The sequence below is a fragment of the Protopterus annectens genome, chromosome 6.part0 (genome assembly GCF_019279795.1).
Source record: "Protopterus annectens isolate FY-2018-M chromosome 6.part0, PAN1.0, whole genome shotgun sequence".
In the NCBI taxonomy this organism is placed as follows: Eukaryota; Metazoa; Chordata; order Ceratodontiformes; family Protopteridae; genus Protopterus; species Protopterus annectens.
The window spans coordinates 934,720,751-934,747,938 of NC_056737.1; the positions used below are offsets into that span (position 1 = coordinate 934,720,751).

General features: G+C 41.2%; 1 protein-coding gene across 1 annotated transcript in view; it reads right to left on the reverse strand.

Annotated features, from left to right (window-relative positions):
* The window catches only part of ASB2 (ankyrin repeat and SOCS box containing 2), a 473,190-nt gene that overhangs the window by 376,426 nt on the left and 69,576 nt on the right, over positions 1-27,188 (reverse strand). The window contains exon 2 of the mRNA XM_044074580.1: positions 16,955-17,276. Within this exon, the coding sequence (XP_043930515.1) occupies positions 16,955-17,223 (269 nt within the window). The 5' untranslated portion in view covers positions 17,224-17,276. The remainder of the gene's footprint in view (positions 1-16,954; positions 17,277-27,188) is intronic.

A 27,188-nucleotide genomic window follows, 5' to 3' on the forward strand; every position in this document is an offset into this window, starting at 1 on the left:
CAAGTGCATCCAAGAATGTGTCCTAAGAGCAATTCCTATCGCTGCTGCCCTAATCATTCCATCAGCTGCACAGGAGACCAGGCGCATGGAAGAGTTTACAAGGGAATTTAGGGTAGTGAGTTGGGAAGTTACCTTCTCTGAGACTCCTGCAGCTACTGAACCCTGTAGAGTATCTCCTAGATCTTTCAGGAGATCCCTTTGCAACCTTGTGAAATGTGTTAGATAGTTCAGTGATTGGAGAGCAAAAGTCGCTGAACTAAACATGCTCTTACCATATCTGTTCATGATCCTAGAATCCTTGTTAGGAGGATGGACAGACATAGAAGTTTCTGACAGTTCCTTCTTGGTGGCTGCCGCCACCACCATAGCATCAACAGGCACTCCTTTGGTCAGGAAGGTCTTGCTCTGGGGGGAAGTTAGAAATTTATTAGGCCTCTTAGGGACAGGCTCCATGGTATCGGGGGACCCACATGCCATTTGAGATATTAGCTCAATTAACTCATCAAAGGGTGGAGACACCCAAGAGGTGGAGGGTTGAGACCCAAAAGCCTTCAGAAGCACTGACTCATCATCAGTAGGGTTAAGGGACTTCCAGCCACCCCTTTGCTTAAGAATTTCCAGGATATCTGCGAAGGAGATATCCTCCGAGGAGGACTGAGGGAACCCTTCTGACTCATCTAATTCAGTGTCTGAAGTGATGGATTCCTGTGGGAAGTCCAGATGCTTCCTCTTGCAAAGTCTCTTCCTGGGAACCTCTTCAGTGGGAGCTTCTGGAGAGGTCTCGGAAGAGCAGGGCTCGCCCAATGGGGCTTCCTGAGGGTCAGGGTCTTTGCACTTTAGATGGATGTGTGATGAAGAGGTAGACACCGGTGCTCTAAGGGCAGGAGCTACTGGTTCTGATGGTGTGGTTGTTGTCATGGACAACACCCTCATCATAGCATCGAAGGCACCTCAGTCCCGACGTGAAAAAATCCCCAAATCCTAGGATATGGAAGATTCTCTCAGTGCCAGAAAAGAGGGCTCCGAGCTCTTAGTTGAAGCCAAATTCACCCCTCGGTCGGCACCGAAGATTTCAAGGTTGTCGGAACTGAAAGGCCTGAAGTAGGTGTAGGGCCCGAAGGCTCCACAATAATCAGCTCTGAGCACTCCGGGTCCGAAACTTCAAGACGGATCAGAGGAAGAACAGAAGATGGTGGTGGGGGGGGATTTTGTCATTTCTGAAGTACCAGGGATCAGCCCCAATAAAAGTTTGGCAAGTGCCAGTGTCTGCAGAAGCCTCTGCACCACATGATCCACATCTTTATTTGAGAGTCTTGATGACCAGGAAGAGGCTATGGAAGAGGCCACTGACTGAAGGATTGGGAACTTTAAAGTAGGAGATACCAGGTCCAATATCAGGGACTGGCTCCTACAAACAATAATAACCTCCAGCTCTGAAAGTAGTGGAGCTGAGGTAGGAGTTCCAATCAGTTTTAAGATCAATGAACCCTTTTTTGGCTCCAACCCAGAAGAACTTAGAAAACTAAGTCTTTGAAGATTTGAATATCTTGTCTGGTGAATTGTCCTTATCCAATGATTCCTGAAAGGAAGACTTCAGTAATCCCCTATCAGTTTACTCTTCCATTCATGAAGAACACGAGAGCTAAAAGAATGACAGATAGCACAGTTCTCCTGTAGGTGAACTTCACCTAAACAATAAACACATTCTGTGTGACCATCTGTTACTGACATTTTTTGTCCACATTTAGGACATTTTTTTAAATCCAGATTTAGCTTTCTCTGGTTTAGACAAGGCAGAAACTATCAATATCTCTACTTAATTTACCATACAGTACTTTAATAAAGGTATTGAACACACTATATGCACTACTATTAAAGAGAACACACAGTACTATATAATACATAGCCCTAATAAAAAAACAGAGCCCTAACTTCTACAATATATGCAAAAAACACACACAGTATGAATTATAACTACTGCCCTAAAACTTGGGCTTAGGAACAAGCCTTAACACACTCTGTGGAAAGGGAGAAAGAAATTCAAACAATCCTCTAACTTAAATGAGTTGTTACACTGAAGGTATGAAGAAAAAAAACGGCCTAAAAACACAGCCACCAACAACTAGCAAAAACACACACACTGTAAATTTTAAGCTAACTAACTAATTATCAAGATAAGGAAAAGTTATCTAACTACAAAAAACTAACTATCAAGCAAAACTATCACTTTTAAGTGAAATATTAAACTTTTTCTGGACAGAGCTGTCGAAGAATTCCCAATCTGCTGCAGTGGCAAACGAGATCTGAGGGAAGCACAAGGTGCATCATGGGATAGGGAGTGGGCCTTGAGCTAGTTGAAGACCTCAAGCTTTTGCAGTTGGCTGAGTCAGAGCTGAGGATCGGCTCCGAATCCATTAGTAAGAATGTACAGCGAGACAGAACAACTTCACATTCAAGGATATAATCTGTATGGTAGTCAAGAAAAGCTGGCTGTATTTGCAAATAATATGATTTTTATACCTGACAAAAGCAGAAAGACACATTACAGTGTTGTGGAACATTTTGAGACAGTTTCAAATGAATACAAAATTAATGAAGTTAAAACAAAAGCAATAGCGGTAAATTATGTACTCACACACCGATTGGTTCAGCAATAGTGTATTTATGGGGACATGATAAATGGAGTATTTAAGACTATAGATTAAAATGATTCTGGTGTGGGAGCTAAAGATATATGTGAGGTGACTAAACAAAAGACAACATAAAAACTAAGAAAAAGGAAGTTTGTTATATGGATATGGATAGTAAGATACAAGCAATCAAAATGTTTTTAGTCTCTTTAGTCTTATACACAGTTCAGGCATATTTTTATCAACCAGAGGAGAAGTTGTGGATAGCAATTAATAAAGAGTTGAAGTACTTTATCTGGGAAGGGAAGACAGCAAGTGAGATAAGCTGATTATTCCAGTAAAACAGGGCAGATTGGGACTACTCAAATTGAAGGGGGATTTCAGAGATACACAGGTAAGATTCCTATACATACACAAGCAGGCAACTATAACTCAAAGTGGAAAAGAATGATGTTGAAAATGAGGGAAGCTCAAGAAACAAGGAGTGACTGGGATTTTTGATTCAGGCCTTTAAGGAGAATAATTATACAGAATATTATATCCATAAAGTAACAGAAAGTATTCTAAGAACTAAGCCAACACAGGAATGGGGAATGGGGAATGGAGAAAGGAGATTCTGCTGATACAGATGATTGTGATTAGGGATACAGACAACAGGCAAGAGGAGGCTGGAATTTATTGGAGAAAACAGGCAAAGGAACCAAGGTATCTGGAGCAAATAACTAGAGAGGGAAAGGTAACAGAATGGGAAGAGACCAAGAATTTATTTGGACTACAGGTTAGAGAACGCCTTCCCTATCAAGGATTGATATCCGAGCACAGGCAAAGAGAAAGAAATAGGGGGTCCTAAACGAAAGACCAGCACCGGTAAATTTTTACTAGAATCTAGAAAAGAAGCTGCCATTAAAAAAGGAATACTTAGAGCATACAAAATATTGCATGATAACTATAAGAATCAATCAGAGGAGGTTAGAAAGGATTGAGAAGAAAGACTGGATAAGCAATTCACAAAGAAACTATGGGTGGATATATGTATATCTCCCAAATATGCAACAAAATCTAGAAGATTTAAGATTTTTGCCTGGAAATGTTTACATAGACATTTTATACCCCAAGTAGACTCCAGAGAATTTTTCCTCAGGTAGACAGCAAATGATGGAGGTGTGACGGGGGAAGAAAGAGGTACTTGGCAACATATTTTCTGGGAGTGCGGTAGATTGGCAGACTTTAAGGATTCCCTGTGGGCTGCACTGTCGGAGATGCTTGGTGGGCAGACTGGTGTGATGAAGGAGATGATTTTTATGAGCTGTGATACAGAATTGGAATTTCCTAGACATGGTAAGGCCTTGCTGTGTCTAATTATGGTGGATGCCAAAAAAGCAATTACTAAAAAATGGAAATCAAAATCTAAACCAACTACATTAGAAGTAGTGAATATAGTAACAGAGATAAAACAACTGGAATAGAGATCTTTAGAAAAGGGTAGGAGAAAACTACACAGGAAAAAGATGGGAATTGTGGGAACAATATATGCAGGGAAGGAATGAGGTTTAAAAGAAAGCAGTACTTAATTGAGCTATGTAATGTTTGACTGAAAATGACTGGGTAGATTATAAGTGATGCATAATGTTTCCAACTGGGAGTGTGTCAGTGTGGTTTGTGATGTAAAATGCTTGCAACTAGGATTGTGTTGGTGTGGTTTGTTTTCATTTATTTAAATATATGATTGCTTATGTCATAAGTGATGGTTTAATAAAGATGTTTCGTGTTTAAAAAAGGGGCAGAAATTTAATAATTTATGTAATGTTGCTTAGGTTATATGATATATAGCAATACATGTGAAATATAACATTTATTAATGTTAATTTGTTAATACAGTTTGATTACTTTTGTATAAATGTAAATTTGCCTATCTCACAAGTGATAATTGAGTAAAGGTGTTAAAAATATATATAGACCTGCTTTTCCAAAATCTTTTGAGCCTATTTTTGAAAAGCTGTTATGATTTACTGTGTTACAAAAGGATGTCTTTACCTTGACTCCTTAGTGTTTTACTATTTAAAAGCAAAAAAAAACTTCATTTTTATATTTTATTAACCAGATTAATACAGTGAATGCACTATTTCCCATTACTAGTGTGAAACAACAAAGTGTATTCAGTGTATTTACCTAGTTAATTAGACAAAAACAGGCAGAATGCTCTAACATTCTGTGTGTGTTTGTGAGGGGGTGATCAAAAGTGGTTGGTGAAACAGCCTAGTGAAAGATACCTGTTTAAAACTGGCAACATAGTGCAGCAGTGCCTATAACAGCTGTGCATCTTTATGCGATAGTAGGCATCCTGGAGGTCTAATGAGCACATCCAATCACTCTCTTGCAGGTACGGCATGATGGACTGTAAGGTGACCATCCGGAATTTTTTTTAGCAAATGACAGGTTCAGGGTAGATAGGCCCAGAATGGGCCTTAAATCCCCCGTTTTCTTTGGCACCAAAAAGAACCTGGAGTAGATGCCCGATCTGGACTGATCTGGGGGGATTGGTTCGATGGCTCGTTTCTCTAGCAGCTTGGAAATTTCCAGTACTGCTGCCTCTGTTTGCATGGGTGGTATGTCTAGGAGGTTTTTGAGAGGTTTGGGAGGAACCACAAAAGAGATTGAGTATCCTCTGGATATAATCTGAAGCACCAAGCAGTCTGATGCTACGGACTCCCATGCTGCCAGGTGCAATGACAATCGACCCCTGACTGCCTCCAGAGTAAAGCAGTTGGGCAACCCCTGAGGGTTGCTGCCCGGGCCTGTCTGGGAATGGTTCTTGAGACCCAAAATTCCTCGGACCACCTCTGCCTTTGGGCCGGTGTCTATCTTGTCCCGCTCTGCCTCTGGGGAAGAAGAGCCCTGAGTGTCCCGAGAATACTGAGACTTCTGGAGCCACATCTTCTATTGCCCTCACTGATTCCAGGAAAAGGATCTTTGAGGGTTCGGGAAGCGGATCCCGATGGCAGACAGTGTCTTCCCATCTTTCTCACTCTGGACCAAGGTCTCTTTGATGGTCTTACCAAAAAGGGTAGAGCCGTCATCAGGGGCATTGGCAAAAGATTCCTTGAAAGGTTCCGGAAACTGACATAATCTGAGCCAGGCATTGCACCTCATGGAGCTACCCTAGCCGCTCCTTCAGTAGCATGTGAAAGAAGTTGCATGGACGTGTTGGAAACTGCTTTTAAAGTGGCCATCCTCATGGAGAATGTGTCTTTGTCCTCCTGCGACATGGACTTAGGGGGAGACTCAGCCAGTTCCTTGACCAGGTCACGCTGTAGTCTAGTAACGTGGGCCAGATAGTTCAGCGTCCTGATGGAAAAGGTACCTGACGCATAAATCCGCTGCCCTAAGTGGTCCATCATCCTTGACTCTCACTCAGGGGAATGAACCGAGGAACTCTCTTGGGCTAAGTCCTTTCTGGTGGCTGCTGCTACCACCACAGCATCTACAGGGGACCCTTTTTTCCATGCTGGTCTATCTGAGGGAGGACTCAAAATTTTGTCTGGACATTTTGGGATTGGTTCCATGGTGTCCGGCTCCTTCCAGGCCCATGAGGTGACCAGGTCCACCAGGGGATCTGCGGGAGGGGACACCCAGGAAGTAGATGGGCCTGTGCTGAAAGCCTCCAGGAACACAGATTCATCAGAGGAAGGTTTGGGGGTTTACCAATCTTCCAGCTGGCATAGGATTTCCATGATGTCTCCAAAGGAGACATCTTTGGGAGGTGATCTGGGAGAACCTTTCCCATCATCCAAATCCGTGTCCTCGGTGAGGGACTCGGGGGAGTCCAAGTGCCTCCTTTTACATGTATGCTTGTGAGGCATGTCTCCGGTGGGGCTCTCCAGGGGGAACTCACAAGCCACTTGTTCCTCAGGGGGAACTGCCTGGGGCTCCATGAGCATGTGCTGTCCCTCTGGTAAAATGATGGGATTAGTAGACAAAGCCGAGGGAGTCGAGGCGGAGTCCAAGGAAATAGTCAAGGGTCTTGATCCAGCGGAGAGAACCCTTTCTACTACATTGAACACCGAGGGAGAACGAGCCTCCTGAACCACCAATAAAGAAACCGCTTTCCCCAAAGCCAACGAGAGAATCAGAGCCAGGCCCAAAGTGGACAGAGCTCCAAGGGGGGGAACTTGGGCCAACAACACCAGAGCCGATGGAAAAAGTTCCACCCCCTCGGATTCGACACCCAGGCTCCAGCTCCAACAGCCACTCAGATCGAATTGGTCGGATCCGACATGCTCCAGGTAGCTGCTGGCATTGAGACAGTTACCGTTGGCGCCAACCCCCTGACTAAGGCCATCCTCGGATCCAAATACTCTGAACCCAGTGGTCGGATCGGAGAAGGAGAAATTGGCATGAAGAAAGGAAGCAAGCTGCCTCCTCCAGAAGGAGAGGGGGCTGGCAAGACTCCCATTTGAATTTGAGTATGAATGAACACCCTCATCATTTTATCCAAATCGACTTTGGAAAGGCTTTGGGTGGACCACGATGAGGCCATGGACTGTGACCAAGCAGGTCGAGGAACTGAGGCCCTAGATGGTGGTCATGGCTCCTCCGACTCCGGGGAGAATCTGGGAGATCAGAGACAAGGGAAGTCATGGATCCTAGACTGACTCTTGGCGGGAGTAGAAGTAGAAAGGTCTGGGGACCTCTTACGTTTTTCGGACCTGTGCTCTCTCTCCTTCTCTCTGCCTTTTCTACACTCCACTTCCACAGGCTTAGAAACAGGAGCGTGAGTCCCAGCCTAGGAGGGAGGAGAAGGAAGGACAAGAGAGGAAGGAGAGGTGGCCACAGCAGCCACTGTGACTGAAGCAGTAGAAGAGGCAGCCACCTCAGTAGTGGGTAGAAGGCTTTTCAAGGCCAACTTAGTCCATCTATCCTTGACAGCTCATGGGTTAAAACCTGTGCAAATAGAACAATCTGTACTCAAATGGGCTACACCCAAACACATAATGCAGAGAGTGTGGCCATCGGCTGGTGACAATTTGTGGCCACACTCAGTGCACCTCTTAAAGACTGGCTTGGGGTCAGCCATGTCTCTCACAGGAAAAAAACTGTAATTCACACAGAAAAGAGAAGGAAAAGGAAAAAACAACTATTTCCTACTCAAACCCACTCACCCACACACTCAAAGGCACACAGAATGCTGAGGGGGGAGGGGAAGCAACACACACTAACTAATTAACACTATAAAACTACAGAAAAACCCTAACACATGACACACCAGCGAGGGGAGGAAGAGAGGGAACCTACACCAACAGCTTGGTGGAGCTTGAAGCTCAGAGCAGATGCTAGTGAACTTGCCAGCTCAGATCCAATATGGATCCAGTACCCACAGGCTGAAGATCAAATGAAGTAAACTACTTCATATCAGTACATTTGCCTAGAGAATAGTCTGCTGGTCTCTTTTTTTATTAAAGAGTGGTGCAAAGCCAAAGAGACACAGAATTAGTCAGTCTTTCTCATATCTTTAGTTATTTAAGCAGTATATTGATTTAACTTTATTTGCTTTTGATTACTGGAAAACTCCAGCTAGGTGCAATACCCCTTTTTAGTGGAGACCTGAAGAGAAAAGCTCCAGATATTTATTACATTAAAGAAAACATACAATACATAGATGCAGCATTTATTAGCTATTTTTACACAGAATAATGAAACACTCAATACATGCAAGTAACATTCAGTAGCACTTTTTACATAGAATGAGTAATAACTGTAAAATATGCAGGTAGTTTTAAGTAGCACTTTTGCTTTGTCAGAATAATGACATTTGGAATAGGTCAGAGACAAGTGTACTGCAACATGATACCCATCTATTTACAGAGATAATTACATGGTTTAAAACTTACCATTTAAGTAGTGATCAGACAAGATAGAGTCCTAATTACACAGAGACTATCACTAGACGATGTTTATGCTCACAATTCCGCTATAGCAGATATTTCACTGTGGATGGAGGAAGGTAGTATATTAGGTTTTAGCAAGTATATTTGCAAAGGGAAGTGCAGTCACACTGAGTGCTGATGGTGCCAAGGCAGCTTAATCCAGGAAGATATAGCACAGAAGCATTTTGTAATGTCTGTTAGCTAGAAAGTATCATGTAAGTTCATATCACTGTTAGGGAGTGCAGGAGATATATGACAGTCATGAGTACTGGGAGTTGTATACTAATGGGATGATTTTATCCTAGTGAGATGGATATTAGCAAAGCCATAACCTATTAATGTGACCTCTTATGTTTATTTTGAAACTGTGAAGGGTAATAGTTTGTTTTATTGCAGTTACAATATATCATTCCAGCATTTTGATAAACTTATGGAAAAAAGACTTTGCTATGGTTACTATAAACTTTGCATGTTAGAGTTGAGTACTAAACCTTGGATCTTGGATATCTAACAGGTGTGTGCCATTGCAGTAGGCTGGCAACATCTAGAACCCACACACTTTGAAGGCTGATTTTATTAGTGCATAGGTAAGCATGTTAAGAACTTCTACCCAGTTTGTCATTCCACAAGTATTCAGAAGGAATTTTGGAGTTTAAGACAGAAGCAAATTTGGCAATTTTGTTATAACTTTGTTCTAGTTTGGACAGCTACCCAGTGTGTAGATTTGTGAAGACTGAGGAAGCCTACAGTAGACAGGGTACCAGAAGGGAGGTCACAGTGGCAGCAGCTACATTTAAGTATCTAAGCTGTTATAGACAAGTGGCATGAGCATAATAATCTCTTTTATTCTGTCTACAATAAAAATATTGTAGATGAGTAGCTTGATTAAGAAAACAAGCAGGAATTACTTCTGGTAAAGAAGAAGGATTTGTTTATGATTTGCCTTTATGAAAAATTGTCTAAGGTTCACGATAAATCAGAACCAGCAGTTAATAAATAATTTTATTAAAGTAACAGTCATCAAAATTGATACATACTGAAACCTGGGGCAGTTATGGGCATGTGCAGAGGGGTATGGACTTAAGACCATAAACCCCACTGGCCTTGGATGGGAGATGGCTCCATACTCTTCTGTTTGGCTATGACTTCAAAGAAGAATAATTGGGCTATCTAACACAATCTAGAAACAAAAGCTTGATTATCACCTGGGCAGGGCAATAAAAGTGTCAAAAATAATACTTTCCAAAAATAAATTCAACAAAGATTCAAGTTCAAAAGGATGTAATGTGATCTTTTTGACACTGATTTTCAACTTCAGAGCAAGGGAAATTTCTTTTAGGACCATGATACCACTAGCAAACTGCTGTAATATGCAATGTTAAATGATATATGCATGTAAGTAAGTAGAAATGGTAGATAAATGAACTTTAAGTAAGAAATATAAAAGACCAGAACTAGAAACACTAGGCAAATACTGAAAAATCTGAGGCACAGAACAAGAAAAGCTAAATACAATTTTCTACTAGCTGGACTCTAAAATTACTTTGAAACAGACTACATGTAGTCAGAAAACACAGAAAACAGCTTATGTGGATTCATTGTAAATATGTCAATTTGTTAGTATAAGAAATCAGAGTGAGATAAAATACTTTACTATGCTGAATCATACGTTCATAGGTTCTAATGAATATAGAAACAAGTAACTTAAGCCATTTGCTATAACAGAGAAAATTAAGGATGTCTTGGTCAAAAGAAGCTATTAGAATGAGTACTGTCCTTTATTTATTTATTTATTTTTTTTGCTGTTAGTAGTTGTTTTTTAATAAGAGATACTAGACAATATGCATAAAGCAAATTTGACTGTAATATATAGCCATGGAATTTCTGCCAGAGCTTTGTGAGGAGAACACAGAGTGCTGGTAATTTAACTCTGAAGATTACATCTATGACCTGCTAATGACCTTTATTTTATAGCCTTGGGTTTATTCTCTCTGTTTCTATTTGCAAACTGGATGGTGGCAAGCAAGTCATTTAACTAGTCTATGCTGGTAGGTTCCACCTGATGACAAGCAGTTCTGTCCATTAGAATTACCTGGTTAGCAAATGAAGGAAATAAATATAAATAATCAAATGTATATTAACCCTTACAACATGCAGTAGAGAACAACTGCTAACTGTACTGGCTAACAGCCATAGTCCGTGTATATAATGTTTGGGAACATATAAACTCACATGCAGAGCACAAGACATTAGATTCTGAGCAATGCAAGAATGGGACAGGCAATATGTGAGTGACAACATTTTCTGGAAAGAATCCAGTAATAAATCCAACCAACACCATCAGCTCTGGAGACATCTTCATAGGAGTGAATGAAAATATTTAAAGCTAATTAATCATCATCAGAATGAGATTCAAGTGATGACATTTAAGGCAGAGGTAGCAAGATAAAAGAAAAGCAGGTGAAAATACATGGCACTGGATTAAGTATACAGAGCAAATTAGTGAGGAGATGGTGAGGCAACTGGAATGGAAGTACACAGAGACACAGAACATTAGTATGAGGGAACAGATTATACAGAGGTGGCAGTCAAGCTAGAGGTCTGTACAACACTTAGCAATAACACAATGAGTGAGTGGAAATGTGAAACAGAATGTGCCTGTAGGCATTCATGCAGATGAAGGCACATTTGGAATTCACAAGACCTGAGACAAGCAAATACCAAGAGCAGACATTTCACAAAAAACCTCTAGGAGTAAAAGAAAGATAAAATGGCAATTATGGAAAGTGAACATGTGCCACCATGAAAAATCTGAGGTATTTCTTGAGACACTTCCTTATGAGAACATGTTGTTACACTACCCCAAAAAACACCATTCAAGCCCATGGAGACAGAAAATACAGTGGGAAATAATGATTAGCATCCTAAAATGGTTGCTTTAGTAGAGATGTTCACGTTAATTATACCCTGAACATGATCAGCTTTACATTGTCTTCTGAAACCACAAGGAACCTAGAATAAAATGGAGCTTCTCTCTTGTCCTCCAACAGGTAAGCCACAGGCAGTGACACAGGCAGATGCGACTGCTGTGGAGGAATAACAATACATGGACCTGGGAAAGGTTCTGAAACAAATTATGTTTTATAATCTAAAGTTAGTACCTTTCTTGGATGTTGGTATGAGAATATGACTACCCATTGAATTGCAAAATACCCAGCCTTATGCTCCAAATGTAATGTAAAGGAATGAGGTTTCAGAAGGAAGAAAGGAAAAACTATTATTTATTTACTGAAATTTGGCAAGAACAAGTGTTTTAGGCTTCTGTGAAAGGAATTCATTTTAAAACTGCTTACCCTGCACTTCCTGGAACTGCTTACTTGAAATTGTAATGCTTTCTCTTCTGGGTCATGAAAATTTACCATGGTTTATTACTGGAACTTCATGAAAATTAAGTGCTCATAATCTCACTCAGACAGCAGTTATTCTTTTGTAATCCAAATGTTTAAACATTTTCTCAGTGTGTGAATTAAAAAGGCAGCAATGATCTAACGATAATTATAACAATGTAGAGTTTATATAATCAGGGAATGCTATAAACAGAACTAACCATGCTCTTTATGACTGCCTTGCAAGCCCTAGCATAAAAAGATGCATTAACTTTGTCATTATGTACATTAACTAATGTAATAAATAATGTCATTAGCAAAAGAAAGATGCCTTTGCTAACCGTCAATAATTTCATTATAAACCAGGGAAGTTTAGATGTTTTTAGTCTGTTCATACAAGTCAAGATGGAAAATAGCGAATGTGCTTGATAATTACCAGTTCTTTTTATCAAAGAGTGGGTAAGAACAGATTTGACAATGTAGCTTGAAAATTCATAAACACACAAAGAAACAGTACTTTTGTTAATTTACAAAGGAATATATCAGTGCACCCAGTTAGGTTAGCGTGGATATTTGTTCTCTAAAAAGTTAACCCTTCAAGAACTGGATAACATTCTTGCTTGCTTAAGACATTTGGATTTGGGGAAATGACATCATGCAAATCCTTAAAGGCATACTCTACAAGTGGAATGACTAAAGGATTAAGCATTTTAAACTTAAAAGTGACAAAGCTCTTCCTGTTAGGATTAAAAGAAATAGCAGCTCAATCACAACAGTTACTCATGAGCTGTCTATCATAATTTGAAAAATGATAATCAACTGTAGATTCTGCATAAATAAAATAATTTACCTCAGCTGCATTATTGCCAGAGTATTCAAGCTAAGCATCCTGGTCTAAATAGGAAATCAACTGACACATGTCCATTACCCTCAGAGGTAAACTGGAGTACATGAAAATAACTTACTCTGGCTGTATTATTAGTAACCAAAGCACATATTTGCTCTACTTAAGGAATTATCGGTCTCCCTTTTAAGTAAAAGAAGAATTGAGGCAGTCAGCATAACCCTCCCTGGATCCAAACAAATCTATAGCATAGGTGCAGTTGTGTTAAAATGGTTAGAAGTCAAAAGCTGTTTAATTCAAATGTTCAGTCAAGGATAAATCCAGATGGGTCTCTTTTGTAATTTTGTGTGTTGGGGGGGGGTTAATAAATTTGCTTCTGTCTAGAACCATTTTTAAAGGTGCTGCAAGTTCTAACACAGTTCTGTTGTTAAAAGAAACACAGTCAGTGTGTTGTTCAATGACATTGTGTTTTTTCCCTAAACATAAATCATGCAAGTCAGAAAAGAATAATTAAAATTATACAATTACACTTTTTAATGTCATAAAAATAGGTTACTGAAGAGAACTAAAAGTAATTCATTTAAGAATCAACAAGTGAGAGAAACTGTGTTACAGTGTAATTGTGAATATAACACAGATAACTGAAGGAGATACAGTAATCTCCTTCAGAATCTACTATTGTGGATTGCAGCTAAGAACAAAAGTCCATAAAATACTAGAAATGAAGCTGGTTTAGATGCTGGTGCAGTGAAAGGCCTGAAGATAGGGCTTAAAACAGAGCCTGCTTCTTCATAGCTATAAAAGGAACTGATCCTGCTCATGCTGCAGTTTTGAACCGAACACTGTGAGAATCAAACTGCAAAAGAGGCAGCATAAAAAAAGATAAAGAAAGTAATATTCTGACAATCAAACTGCAAGGAAAACAGCATAAAAAAGGGAAGAAAATTCCTTTGGATCCATCGCATGTGTTAGGGCATTACAGGCAACTTAAGATGTACTCTTAAGATGTAATGAATTTCTCCCACAAGGGGCAGCCAGCTGTTATAAAGATGAACTGCAGATCTACAAAGGGCATCCAATATACAGGTCATGTACTCCAGATTTACTCTTTGGATGAGCCTGTTTCCAGCAAGAGTAATCTGCAGCTGGAACTGCTATCCATGCAGCAATGGTTCCACTATAACTAATTCCAAACAAGTGATTTAAAAACAATGCCCTGCCTTCCAGGTCCACTGGGAACTAAAAGGAACAAAACCTTGAACAGGAAGCCCATTGAGGTGATAAAGGATGCTAGATATCAGGACTTTCAAGCAGTCCAGCTGCTGACATACCCAGAAGAGTTGCTCGTAATCATCCAAAAACATAGGCTGGCTGTCTTTATCATTGTTCAACCCTGCCTCACATAAGAAGACAGGCTTGTTACACAGCAAGTTTTCATCCATTGCCACATATATCCTGTGCCACCCCTGTCATGAATGTGCTTACACAACATGATTTTATAAGGCTCATAGACCTCTATTATAGAGTACAACAGTTTTGTGTCTGTCATAATAACTGGGTAAATACAGAGAAAACTACTTAAACTCTTTAACCATGTTCAGATGGATGACATTGCAATACACATTCCACTTTCTTCTGTACTTCCAGCTATTTAACTGTTCCAAGAAGTATGCACAATATACACACCTTTTACCTACCAAGGATCTCCCTCCAGATATAAGATTGGTATGCCAGAGTTTGTCAGATCACCCCAGACTACAAAAAGCACTGACAGACAGGGTAGTGTTGCCATATATCAATTATGCCCCAGCCTGCTCAATTGATCCTGCAGAGTTATTGGCTTCAGGAAAGTGGTCAGAACCCATTTGTTTACTGCCAGCAAAAGGCTTTGCTTCAGTATCAGCTAAAGTTTCTCCATGTCTTTCTACTTCTAATACTTCTTGATTCCTCTAAGAAATTAGTCTGGTTTACAAATCAAAATCATGCCTTCATTGCAACTAAAGAATTCTTCCCTGATGCAGGAATTGTCTTGAACTGAAGGCATAGTTTCTGAATATCCCTAACTCATTGCACCACAACACTAGATAGACAACATTTCTTGTTCTTCTTTAAATAACTGTCATTCACTTTGCTGTCTGACGGGACTTTATTACTTAGCAACTCTCAAGAAATGTTTTGTTCTACAGCTCTTCATACTGTGTACCGTCATGATGAGCCTGTGTGGGATTGCCTCACTATGTTCTCTACTGCTATGGTGCTTTGACTCTCTGCCTTCCACTTTAAAAGGTACAAGTGGACTTTGATGAGGAATGTAATGGGGTGAGGGAATGCTGTTCTTCAAAGAAAAATACAAGAAAAATGAAATAAGCTGTATTAAAGCTGTACCGAATTAAGACTTAAGAAAAATGTTCAGAAATTGTAATATTTAAAAGAATAGAGTGTATAGTTGTATATACAGAAACCTGCATTTACTGGTGTGAAAATATAATGCAGTTGAAGAATAATCTTGTATCTGTTTTTATTTATTTTTTTTTTGACCATGCAAATCTTTACAGTACAAGTATAATGTTCTTTGGAAGCTGTTTCACTAGGTCACATGACGATGGTCAGTTGTTGGAATTCCCTTTCCCTCTCAGATGTATGTAACTGAAAATATAAAGGCAGTCTAAAGCCACAGGATATCTTTTTTAGGGACTTATAACTAAAGGGACAGATTGCTAATTAGAAAAAAAATACAGGAGCTACTGCTGTAGGACACCCTTAAAGACAGAGCACAATCTGCATTATATTGTCTGTAAGGATTCTGATAGTTTCTGTTTCAGTCTGAAAAGCTAGGGTTAGTAAATGCACCTCACATCTTTTAGTCAGAAGCTGTTAATTTTCAGTTGAGATGTTAGATTTTTTTTCTGAATGTTGTGTGCCTGACTCAGTATTTCATGTTCCATTCTGTGTACAAGATCTGTACTTTTTTTATAATTATTTGGAAAGAAATCCTTAAAAACTTATTTCCAATACATGTGTGTAGATAAATAATATATACATATATATGTATTCAATTTTGAAATATTTTTTGAATTCTTTTGGCTGATGGCTTATTTATTAGCTTAAGTATTTGTGCATTTTTACAAAATGTACATACAATTGTGTGGTGTATGGTCTATGCAAGGGTAACTGCCCAGAGCAAATTGTTTCATTTATATGTAAAGCTTGCCTTATTTTAAGGATAAACTGTAATGTGTGTTCTTGCTTTGTTAAGTTCAACTAACAAGCAGGAGGGTACCTTAAACACTGAAGCAGAAGGTTAACTGTTAGAGGTATCACTTATTGCCCCATTTTATAAAGCAGTGTGTTTGTGCACGTGCACGCGGGTGTGTGCATGTGTGCATGTGCGCATGTGTGTGTGTGTGTGTGTGTGTGTGTGTGTGTGTGTGTGTGTGTGTGTGTGTGTGTGTGTGTGCACGTGAGCGCACTTTTTATGTCAAGTTTTAATTACTCTTGCACTGAATGGTCATGAATTTATTCTGAAATGGTTGACTGGGAAGCCAGTGATTATAACTCTGAATTAGACCTATATGATGTAATGATCATTTTGAGTATGGCACATCTTTGCAATTACCCAAGACAGCAGTGCACATTTACCATACATTTTTAAGGTCAACTATTGTTTGCATATTAACTGGTACCAGTGGTGGAATTCACAACCTTATACTCTGGGTTTCACGCACATTAAATATTGGTGGTATTGATGCTGGAGTTAAAGCCCAATAACCCCTGGCTTTCATAGAAAATACCTGCTTAACAAATGAAAAAATAAGTACAATTGATGCAGGATAAATTGGATGATGAAGTTGTGAAAGCTGACAGTAAATGAGCTGAGCAGACAAGGAACAAAACTAGAGTAATTTTAGAAAAAAATGTATCACTTATTCTTGAGCTTGTGAGGTATCAAGAAATGAGGGCTATCCCTACTTCATTCACAAACTCTTATCAGATAAGGTTAAAACTTTAAAATAATTTCACACATTCACTTTCTAGTGCATGGATAAGCAATTAAGTTTGTATCTTTAGAGATTAAGACATAAAGTCACAGTTCTATATTAAAATCTATCATGTACACCACATGTTGTTTTGCTTGAAATGACTTCTGATTTAGCATGTGCATTTTCTTACCTATTTATAGGGTTGGACAGGCCCCAAGGAGGAGTACACGCAGCTTGGCTTACTTTATTTGATGCACCTGCCTTGTAACTGCTTGAATGTGCTGCTGCAACAGACACTGCTGCTGGTGCTGGTGTGGTAGTCTTCTGACGAGTTGAGCTGGATGGTGAGTTTGCAGAGCCCTCAGCCAAGCTCTGCTCTATGGCCATCTGTATCAACTCATCTTCACTCAGACTTCCATAAAAACTATACTCCTCATGGCCCAGAGTTGCTCCCGACATTCTTCAACTGGCTATCACAGCATGCATTAGCGTGACACCTTTCCTATAGGAACCTAGGAGAAACAAATGTGAGCGATTAGCAATTAAATCTTTTAGTTAAAGCTCAGCTTGAGTATGTCATCCTGTGTTAGAAATGCACTATGGTGTATGTTTAGTGAGTCAGCTACTTGTGTATTCCAATTGCTGTATCTTTTCTTTTCTGTCTGAGCAATCTTATTCCTTATATTTCCATTTTTATCATAATATATCATATAATTGAAGATCTCCTTATGTTTACATAACCACTGAGGCCCAGTTTTTCTGCTTTGTACTGTCTCTATGCCATGACTGAAAAGGGCCTGTAATGTGAGTTAAAACCTCAATGGCCTGTAATATGAGTTCACTGACTTGGCTAAAAAATAAAGCAGATTAATCAGGTAATCAGACAATGAATAAATAAATAAAAAATTGATTTTACTTTGTGACTACTAGTGTTACTTCCATGCATAAATACACAGCTATGTGCATTTTCATTTGAAATCGGCATATTGATTAGTTCTATGTAAATTCTAGAAAAACATCAGAATTATTCTCTGAAACACCAGAAACATCAAAATGTAGTCATCTGTTCAAGAGGTCAACTTTCAAAGTACCAGTCATTTTACATGCAGTTGGCTTAGCACAATTCAGTCTGACACTAAAAAATTGCCTGCATTATTTACAATCACTGCTACAGTTATACATTTTGGCCAATATTCATAAACAAGCACTGTTTGATCACATCTCACTAAAACTGAAATCCATCACTGCACGAAGCATTGCAGAACTAATTAGACATGTATTGCACAGTAGACAGCTCCTGTATACCAAATAAAGGACGACGTACAAAAAGAGAGGAACAACGGCACTGAGATAGACAGTGATAAACTGCTATATGGAACGACTAGCACTTGTGTAACTATACATGCGGCCAACTTAACAGATGTCACAACTAAGGCAAGCTAGGGTGGCCTAATGAGTGTATACTCATGAGTGCAACGTAAAGACATTTAGCTACAACTAGCACCTGTCCAGCACAACAGAGGGAACATAGTGGCCAGTTGAGAAAGAGTAATGTGAGTATGCACAGAGCAGTGGTAACACTCCTCATCATAAATGGAGAGGAAATGGGGAAGACAAGAAAGTAGGAAATGGTAGAACAGCAGGCTAAGGTACACACAGAAGGATAACTGTAAGCTATGATTGCGGAAGGGTAGGAAAGGAAAATGTTCTTTGTGAAAAAGAGCCCCTTTTGTATGTTTTGCAAAAGAAGTGTATGTGGGGAAGACACTGAGAGATGGGATAGAGGGAGAAGAGCTAGAAACAGAGGAAGACAGGAAACAACACACAGGCACAGACAGACCAACAAATAGAGTTGCACACAAAAGTTGTGGAAGACACAGAGGGTGGACAGATGGTGATGAAAAGGGTTGGATGACAAACAAGTAATGGAAAATAATGTATAAGGAAGGAAGTATACCAAGATGGGGATAGGGTGGATTCATAATATGGCTGACTGCTGTGATGACCCAGAGGGAAACAAACTCAAGCATCATTCAGCTGGGTGGCTGGATGCTCTTCTGGAGGCCCAATGGCCTGGACCTGCCAATCATGTGACTCAACTAGGAATGCCAAAACACGTTTGATGTTTGTTATGTGGTGATCCAACTGCCAGTGCACTTTGGTGGCAACCATCCTCTTCAAAACATGTGGAAGACCCCCCCCCCCTTTCAATTTTCAACAGGAGATATTTTACCCTCTGCCACGACATAGATACAGAGAACACTACTCTCTTCTCCAGACTACCTCCAACAGATCATCTTTGCCCCCCACTCCCTGTCACCCACTAAAGGGTAGACCTGGAGACTGCTACCAACCCAGCTCCTGATGCAGCACCTGGCAGAGACCAAACCAGTCTGGACAGCTTATCCTTCTTCTCTTCTTCCTTAACTGGACCTGCAGAAGGATGACTGAATGTGACAATTAGATGGCTGTATGAGAATGACACCAGTGCAGATACGAAGTGCTCTGCCACACAGAGCGTACACACTCTGTTGCCTCAAGAGCCTCTATCACCTTCTGTGGCAGCCAACTGAAAAATAAACAATGTACTGTTATGCAGAACAGTAGCTACATCATCAGACATCCTGTGAAGATCCCCAAACTGGTATCTCCCTTAACATAAAATCTGAGGAGCAAAAAAAAAAGTCTTCCTTAGCAAGCAGTTACGCACAGTGCTTCAACCCATGACTGTAAATGCAGTATAAACATTAATTTATGAACACTAGTTCTTAAATGAAGAAGCAAGGACTGCACATGCAAAGCACTTATTAAACAGTTTTTAATAAAGATTTTACCCTGGCCATGTATTGGTTCATTAGTATTTATTTTTGTGCCACTAAAGTTTTAATAGTCAGTTTTACTAACAGGCCATTTGTCCGAGTTGCTGGTGTCTTTGCTTGGTTGTAGATATTTGTAGTGAAAAATATACTTAGAATACAAGTCTGGCTCCCTGTCCTGAACCTTTGCCTCTCATTAGTGAAATAGATTATGATGCTGTTGCTTCAGGTCACTGAACTGATGCCAGCTTTCATCACTAGAATGGGTGATACCAGTGGCATCACTCAGCATTCGTGTTACCTAATGCCAGCCATACACTTTCCTCAATGGGTCATCATAATTGCCCAATAGGTGCTTCCAAATGTTCCTGTGTAGGAAGAACAGAAACATTTTGCTCTTCCTGGCACACCAAGCTGGAGTCCTGTATTCTCCATGGCCACTGAATCAGGTCCAAGTGAAGAGCAAAACAATAGCCCTATACAGACTGGCAGATGTTTCTGTATCACATGGTATACACCATAGCACTGCACGGTGGCACTATGACATGGCCACATGCCATATTTTTGAGCATATAGGTCACATGCTTCATGTTCACCATGATGCATGTCTCCTGCTGACAGGTATGGCTGGGGCACTGCACACCAGCAGCAATTCACTGATAGTGGCACTAAAAGGCTTCATCAACATGGCCACTGTGCTAACTCTTCCTTTTTAGCAAAATGTAAAACATTAGCACCATTTAGCATAGCACTAATTATAACCATACAATCTGAAAACAGAGACATTTCAGAAAGGCTTCTGTATACATGGAGCTTCTCAAAGTTAATAAAGGAGTCCAGGCTGAGAAGGCACCTTAAAAACAACAAGCCCTGTGGTGGGTATCAGTGACAGTGATACAGGCATCATGGTATATGTCTAATTGGTAACCTATGACACTGACATTGGGGTTCATAGCTTCATATGTTTATGGATAGTTACTAGGAATACAGTGTATGAGACCATTTTTAGGCCTAGTCTAAATTCCCAGTAACTACAAAAAGTACAGTTTTGTACCTACCATAAATGTAGATGTTCGAGTGTTCACACTGCTGCAGTCATCACACTTGGGTTATCCTGCCGTCCAGGCGGTCCCGCAGTCGGCCAGAGTTCCAAAGTCTTGGTCTGGTGTCGGTTGCTGTCGCTTCTTCTCTGATGTCAGTGTGCCAGGGGTATATAATATGCATCCAATGCCATTTTCTTCAGTTTTTCTTGCCCCAGATGTCAGGTGCCCCCAAGTGGGTAGGCAATACATATTGCTAATCAAAAATATACATATAAAATAAAAGCAATACCTTCAGTTACCAGTGAATACACCCAAAAGGATGAATAGGACAGAAGGGTATAGATAAGTCCAGCTAGTTCAGAGGGGATGGAGGGAGGGTAACCTGGACTGCAGCAGTGTGAACACTCGAACATCTACATTTATGGTAGGTACAAAACTGTACTATGTTCATCGTGTTACACTGCTGCAGTCATCACACTTGGGTTGAATCCCAAAGCTAAGATTGGGTGGCTGATCTATAAAGAGTTAGGATTGGCTAAGAGGCCCTGCAGAACTGCAGTGGCAAATCCTGCTCTGGATTTAGAGTAAAGAGGCAGGTGGTAATGCTTGGTGAAGGTGTGCACTGAACTCCAAGTTGCAGCCTCCAAAATTTCCTTGGTGGGTACTCCTCTGAGAAAGGCCGTTGAAGTGGCTGTTGCCCTGGTGGAATGAGGCCTAATGTTATTAGGGACTGATTTTCCATGCTGTGTGTAGCAGTACCGAATACAGTGTCCTATCCATTTGGATATAGTCTGCTTTGAGATAGCCTTGCCTTGTGATCCTGCAGCATATGTTACAAACAGTTGATCAATTTTCCTGAAAGCTTTTGTTTTGTCCAAGTAGAAGCGTAGCTGCCTGTGTATGTCCAAAGAATGCAGAAGTTTCTCCCCTTTATTTTGGGGGTTTGGATAAAAAGTAGGCAAATGGATGGTTTGGTTAAGAGCCACACTAGATACCACCTTTGGCATAAAGGTAGGGTTTGTCCTTAAAGATACCCTGTCCTGATGAAAAATTATAAAAGGTTCCACTGCCATTAATGCCTGTAGCTCTGAGACTCTTCATGCTGAAGTTACTGCCAGGAGCAGAGTTGTTTTCCATGATAAAAATTTTAGATCGGCTGTATTGGCTGGCTCAAAAGGTGGTAGGGTCAGTTTTTCCAAAACGAAATTGAGGTCCCAAGTTGGTGTTGGTGCTCTCCGGGGTGGTCTTATGTTTTTAGCCCCTCTGAGGTACTGCTTTAGCAAGGGATGAGAGAATAAAGGGGGATCCGTGTTGTAATGTGCAGAAATGGCAGAGGCGTGGATCTTAATTTATGAAAAGGATAGGCCTCTATCCAGCATCTCAGTTAAGTATTGTAAAATCTGAGGAATGTTTGGAACAAGAGGGTCAAGGCTGTGAGCCTGGTTCCAGGTGCAGAATCTCTTCCATTTCTCTGAGTAAGCTTTCCTGGTGCTAGGCCTCCTGGCCTCCAAAATGACATCCATAACAGCTTTAGAGAGAGAGAGGTGTTGCCTGTTTGACTAAAGTATCTGCCATGCAGACAGGTTTAGGGTTTTGAGCTGACCGTGCAGGATCTGATTGTTTTGTTGAGTCAGAAGGTGTGGAATTTAGGGCAAAATCCATGGTGGGCCCTGAGCCAAGTTCCTTAAGATAGGGTACCAGTGCTGGCGTGGCCAGTCTGGAGCAATCAGGATCATCTGTGGTTTTTCTTGTCCGGCTTTTAGGAGTACCTTTGAAAGGACAGGCAGTGGTGGGAAGGCATAGACTTTTAGGTTTTTCCAGCTGAACAGAAGAGCATCCACTTTCCATGCTTGTTTGTGATAAGTCCTTGTGCGGAATTTTTGTAGTTAGCAATTCAGAGGGGAGGCAAAAAGATCTATGTCTGGGCATCCCCATTTTTGTGTTATCATGCTGAAGACTTGTGGATTCAATATCCATTCGTGAGGGTCCATGATATTTCTGCTTAGGTCATCTGCCAGAGTATTTTTCTTTCCTGGCAGGAATTGTGCTTGCAGGTGAACTTGGAACGTTAGAGCTGTGTTCCACAAGGTCATGGTTTGCCTGCATAGGGGATAAGAATGAGTGCCCCCTTGTTTGTTTATGTACCACATTACTGTGGTGTTGTCTGTCTTTAGTAATAGTTGTCATGGATGTAGAAGGTCCTTGAAAGCTGTTAGGGCATTTTGAACAGCCAACATCTCTTTTTGATTGATGTGAAGATACATCTGGTATGTGGTCCACTTGCCCTGAATGCATTTTCCTGCCATGTGTGCTCCCCAGGCGTAATCCAAAGCATCTGTTGTTAGAGTTTGCCTGGCTGTGGGTTGGGTAAAAGGCTGACCCTTGTTTAGGTGACATGCCTTTGCCCACCATCGAAACGCCTGTTGTAGGCAGGGAATCATTGGAATTACTGCTTCTAGACTGTGAGAGTGTTGAGTCCAAACACTTTTAAGGTACCATTGTAATTTCCTCATATGCAGTCTGGCATATGGTATTAGTAGTATGCAGGATGCCATGAATCCCAGGGCCTGCAGAATTATTCTTGCAGGGAGATGGGACGTTTTTGCCAGTAGTTGAAAATATTAGGTTAGTTGCACTTGTTTGTCTGGCCATCTGGGCCGTTGTATTTAAGCTGGCACCCAGGAATGTAATCTGTTGTGAGGGCACTAGTTTTGTCTTCTTTTCGTATACTGTGTGCCCTAGAAAAATTAGCAACTTTTTCACAAACGCCAGATGCTGTACAAGAATGTCCTTTGTCTCTGCTTGAATGAGAGAGTCGTCCAGGTATGGATATATTTGAATTCCTTTTTGTCTGCAAAATGCAATTACTGGTGCCAGGCACTTTGTGAAGACCCTGGGCACAGTAGATAAGCCAAAGGGCAGTGCAGAGAATTGGTAGTGCATTGTACCAGCTTTGAATCTGAGGTATCTTTTGCAATTTTGTCTGATAGGGACATGCAGGTATGCCTCTTTGAGGTCCAGAGTAACAAGCCAAGCCTTCTTGCCCAGCATGGGTAGAAGCTGCTGTAATGTCAACATTTTGACTTTTGGAATATCCAGGTAAGTATTCAGAATTGAAAGGTCCAGTATGGGCCTCCAGGCTTTGTCCTTTCTGGGGACCAGGAAGAGTCTTGAGTAAAATCCTTGTCCTTGTTCCTGTTGTGGTACTTTTTGTATAGCTCTCATGTCCATGAGGGCTGAAATTTGTTTTTGTGCCTCTGCCCATTGATTTTGTGGCAGGTCTGGCATTCCTTTTAGCTTTGGTAAAGAATGAAAGTGGAATCTGTAACCTTGAGACACAATATTCAGGACTCATTTGTCTTGGGTGATTGTTTGCCAGTTTTGAGAAAAAAGTGCTAGTTTTCCTCCTAAGGGGGCTTCCAAAAGGGACGTGCTTGGTGTACGCAAAGGAAAGTCATTGTGACTGTTTCCTGTAAGGTTGAAACTTGTCCTCACCTCCTTTTGGGGTTGAAGTGCCCCACTGTCATTGTCTGTTTGAGCCTTGGGGTTGAGATCTGCCTCTTGGGCATCTGTATCTGTCTCTCTGTGGCCTGTCTGACACTGGAAAGGACCAATTTTTTGTTGGCCAATTTCTGCTAAACCGAGGTGGCTGTACCTGTAAGAAATCCTTGTCTGTTTGCATAGATTTAGCTTTATCCTCCATTTTCTTTAACACCTTTTCTGCCTTAACAACAAACAAGGTATCATGCTGCAAAGGAGCATCCAATAACTTTGCCTTTACATAATCAGGTAAACTCTGGTCTTTTAACCAAGCATGTCTTCAAATAACAGAACCTGTAACTGCGGCTCTACAAGAGGCCTCTAAAGAATCAAAACCACACTGCAGAGTATGTTTTCCCACCTTTTAAACTGCTTGCAATAAATCCTGCATTTCTTTACAATCAGGAGCTTCTGAGCTAGCAAGCATTTTCTGTTTTAACTGAGCCATTAAATATTGTTGGTACTTAAGCATGTGAAACTGGCAATTTAAAGCTCTTACTGCTAAAGTTGCAGATGTGTATACTTTCTTCCCCCATCTATCCAAAGCTCTGGAATCTCTGTCAGAGGGTATTGGATTTTTGCAATGGAAGCCTTAACCCCTTTTGGACCCCGGGAAATAGTTTCTGGATCAGCAGAAGGGTTTTTGTAAAGAAACTTGTGAGAGTCAGGGACTCTATAATACCTATCTAGCTTGGCTGGAGCAGGGGGCAAAGAGTCGGGAGATAAGCTGGATTCAGAGAACACATCATCCACAATGTCTAGCACAGGTGGAATAGCCAGGGGCCTGTGCTGAGGCAATAAGAGGAAATCCCTGAGCCTTTTCTTGGATTCTAAATAATCCTGACTTTCCCAATGGAAATGTTCCCTCATGGTATGTAAAGTTTCCCCAAAAGAATAATCCTCAGGAGGAGAGGCTGAAGGGATAGATTCCTCAGCATCAGAGTCTTCATAGGGGGGTAAATAGTATCCCTGGTCTGAAGAGGAATCAGAGGAAATGGAAACCTGATCAGAGGAGTCATAGTCTGTATCCTGCCTAGGCCTTTTCTCAGGAGGGGGATGGGAACCCCTGATTAGAGTAATGAGGTCTTCAGCCATTTTAAGCATCTGTTTCTTAGGCATAGAGGACTGTCCAGGAGAATGCTGTACTTGTTTCTTTGTCTTTAATGGTACCTTTGTCTTGGCTGTTGTTTTAATGGTAAGTTGTGAAGGTCTGAAAACACCCTCAGAAGCCAATGCCTGCTCAGCGGCTCCAGACCCATCTGAGGGATTAGTTTCTGTAGGCCCAATACCTTGAGTTTCCAGAGACCTAGATGTCTCCACGTGGGAGTCGGAAGTGGCCTGTGGCTCTGAGTTAATGGGTGTCAGGGGCTGCGAAAGCGCCTCACTGAGAACCGGTGAACCAGCGACTGGTCTAAAAGAGGTTTTGTCGTTGGTTTTGGACCTCGGATGCCTGTCTTTATTCTTGTCTTTCTGTTTTTTCGGTATTGAGGTCGTCAGCTGTTCCGACTGCATGGTATAATTGAACCTTCGGCCAAAGTAATGTAAAGCAAAATCAAAACGTCTTTTTATAGCGCGTTTGTTGAATCTACAGAAAACCGACAACTAGTGACGTCGTGATCAGGGCCTAGGCATGAAATACAGTAAGAGTGGAAGTCCTTATGAGGTATTTGCTTCCCATAAGAAATACAATTATTAACTTTTTCTGACATCGGTCTGAGGCAAGAAAAAGGTTTCCCCAATGGGGTACTTAGCTTTATTGAAGACTTCGGATCTGAAATTCGACTTCGAAAATCTCAGGAGTCGGCCGACCGGCACTTGCGAACTGCTTCTGCTTCGGGCACCGCGTGGCAAGAAAGACTGAAGAAAATGGCATCAGATGCATATTATATACCCCTGGCGCACTGACGTCAGGGAAGAAGCGTCAGCAACCGACGACGGACCAAGACTTTGGAACTCTGGCCGACTGCGGGACCGCCTGACGGCAGGATAACCCAAGTGTGATGACTGCAGCAGTGTAACACGATGAACATACACTGTTTTGTTAAGCAATTTGCTCCAGGTCACACAATAGGCAAATGAAGGCTGAGGGAATCAAACTTTGTACCACATAGGGTGATAACAGCTTATATCCTTAATCTTCTATGCTAACAGCCAGACAAGCCATGAACACAGAAATCCATGGCAAAGACAAGCCACAAGGGATATGGTGTTCCCAGGCCCTATGCCGAGGCATGGCTACAGTACATAAGTGGGAGAAGTCACCTGTAGAAACATAGCCTACCATCCCCACTTCACAGCCTTAGCCATGTCTGGAAATAATGCTCCTCAAGATCATCACAAGAGACATCCCATCAGGGTGCATGAGTATAGTCCCATAGTTCTATCCCTTCCTTGCCATGAACTGCACCGACCTCTGACACCATAGCTGATACAGTGGACACTACCAGTGGTCATGTCATGGCAGCACAGCCACTCTACTGAAGATTTAATCCTGGAATGTCCTCAACTTCCCATTGCACACTGTTACCATGTTCACCTCCCATGACCCTAACAAGTACTACAGTCAGTCTCTCCACCCGCTTCTGCAAATGATGGTGGCCATGCCCTGTCCACCCTCCAACATGTGTGAGTATGATGTTGTTGATGCCCAACATGGCCAATCTATGCACTGCTCTGCATACATTTTATTCAGTACTGTCTGGGTCATGGACCAGACACCACCTGTCAGCCAGTTCTGCAATATGTTGCACCACCTTGTGGCTCAGCAGTAGTACTGCCACTGCATGTGCCTTCCCTGTCCTTCCATACTGTCTTTATGGTGCTGCTGTTACAGGTATGAAAGGTCCTGCTATGGATTTCAACTACAGCTCAATTTGTTTCCATAGTGCTATGTTGGATAACATGTCATACACAGCAAAGTATTGCAGTGCCCCTCCTAAGGTGTTTAGATGTCAGAAGTAGCCCTTAAATAGTCCACATCTATGTTGCACTATGTTTCATATTTTTGCATGGACTGTTTTACAGA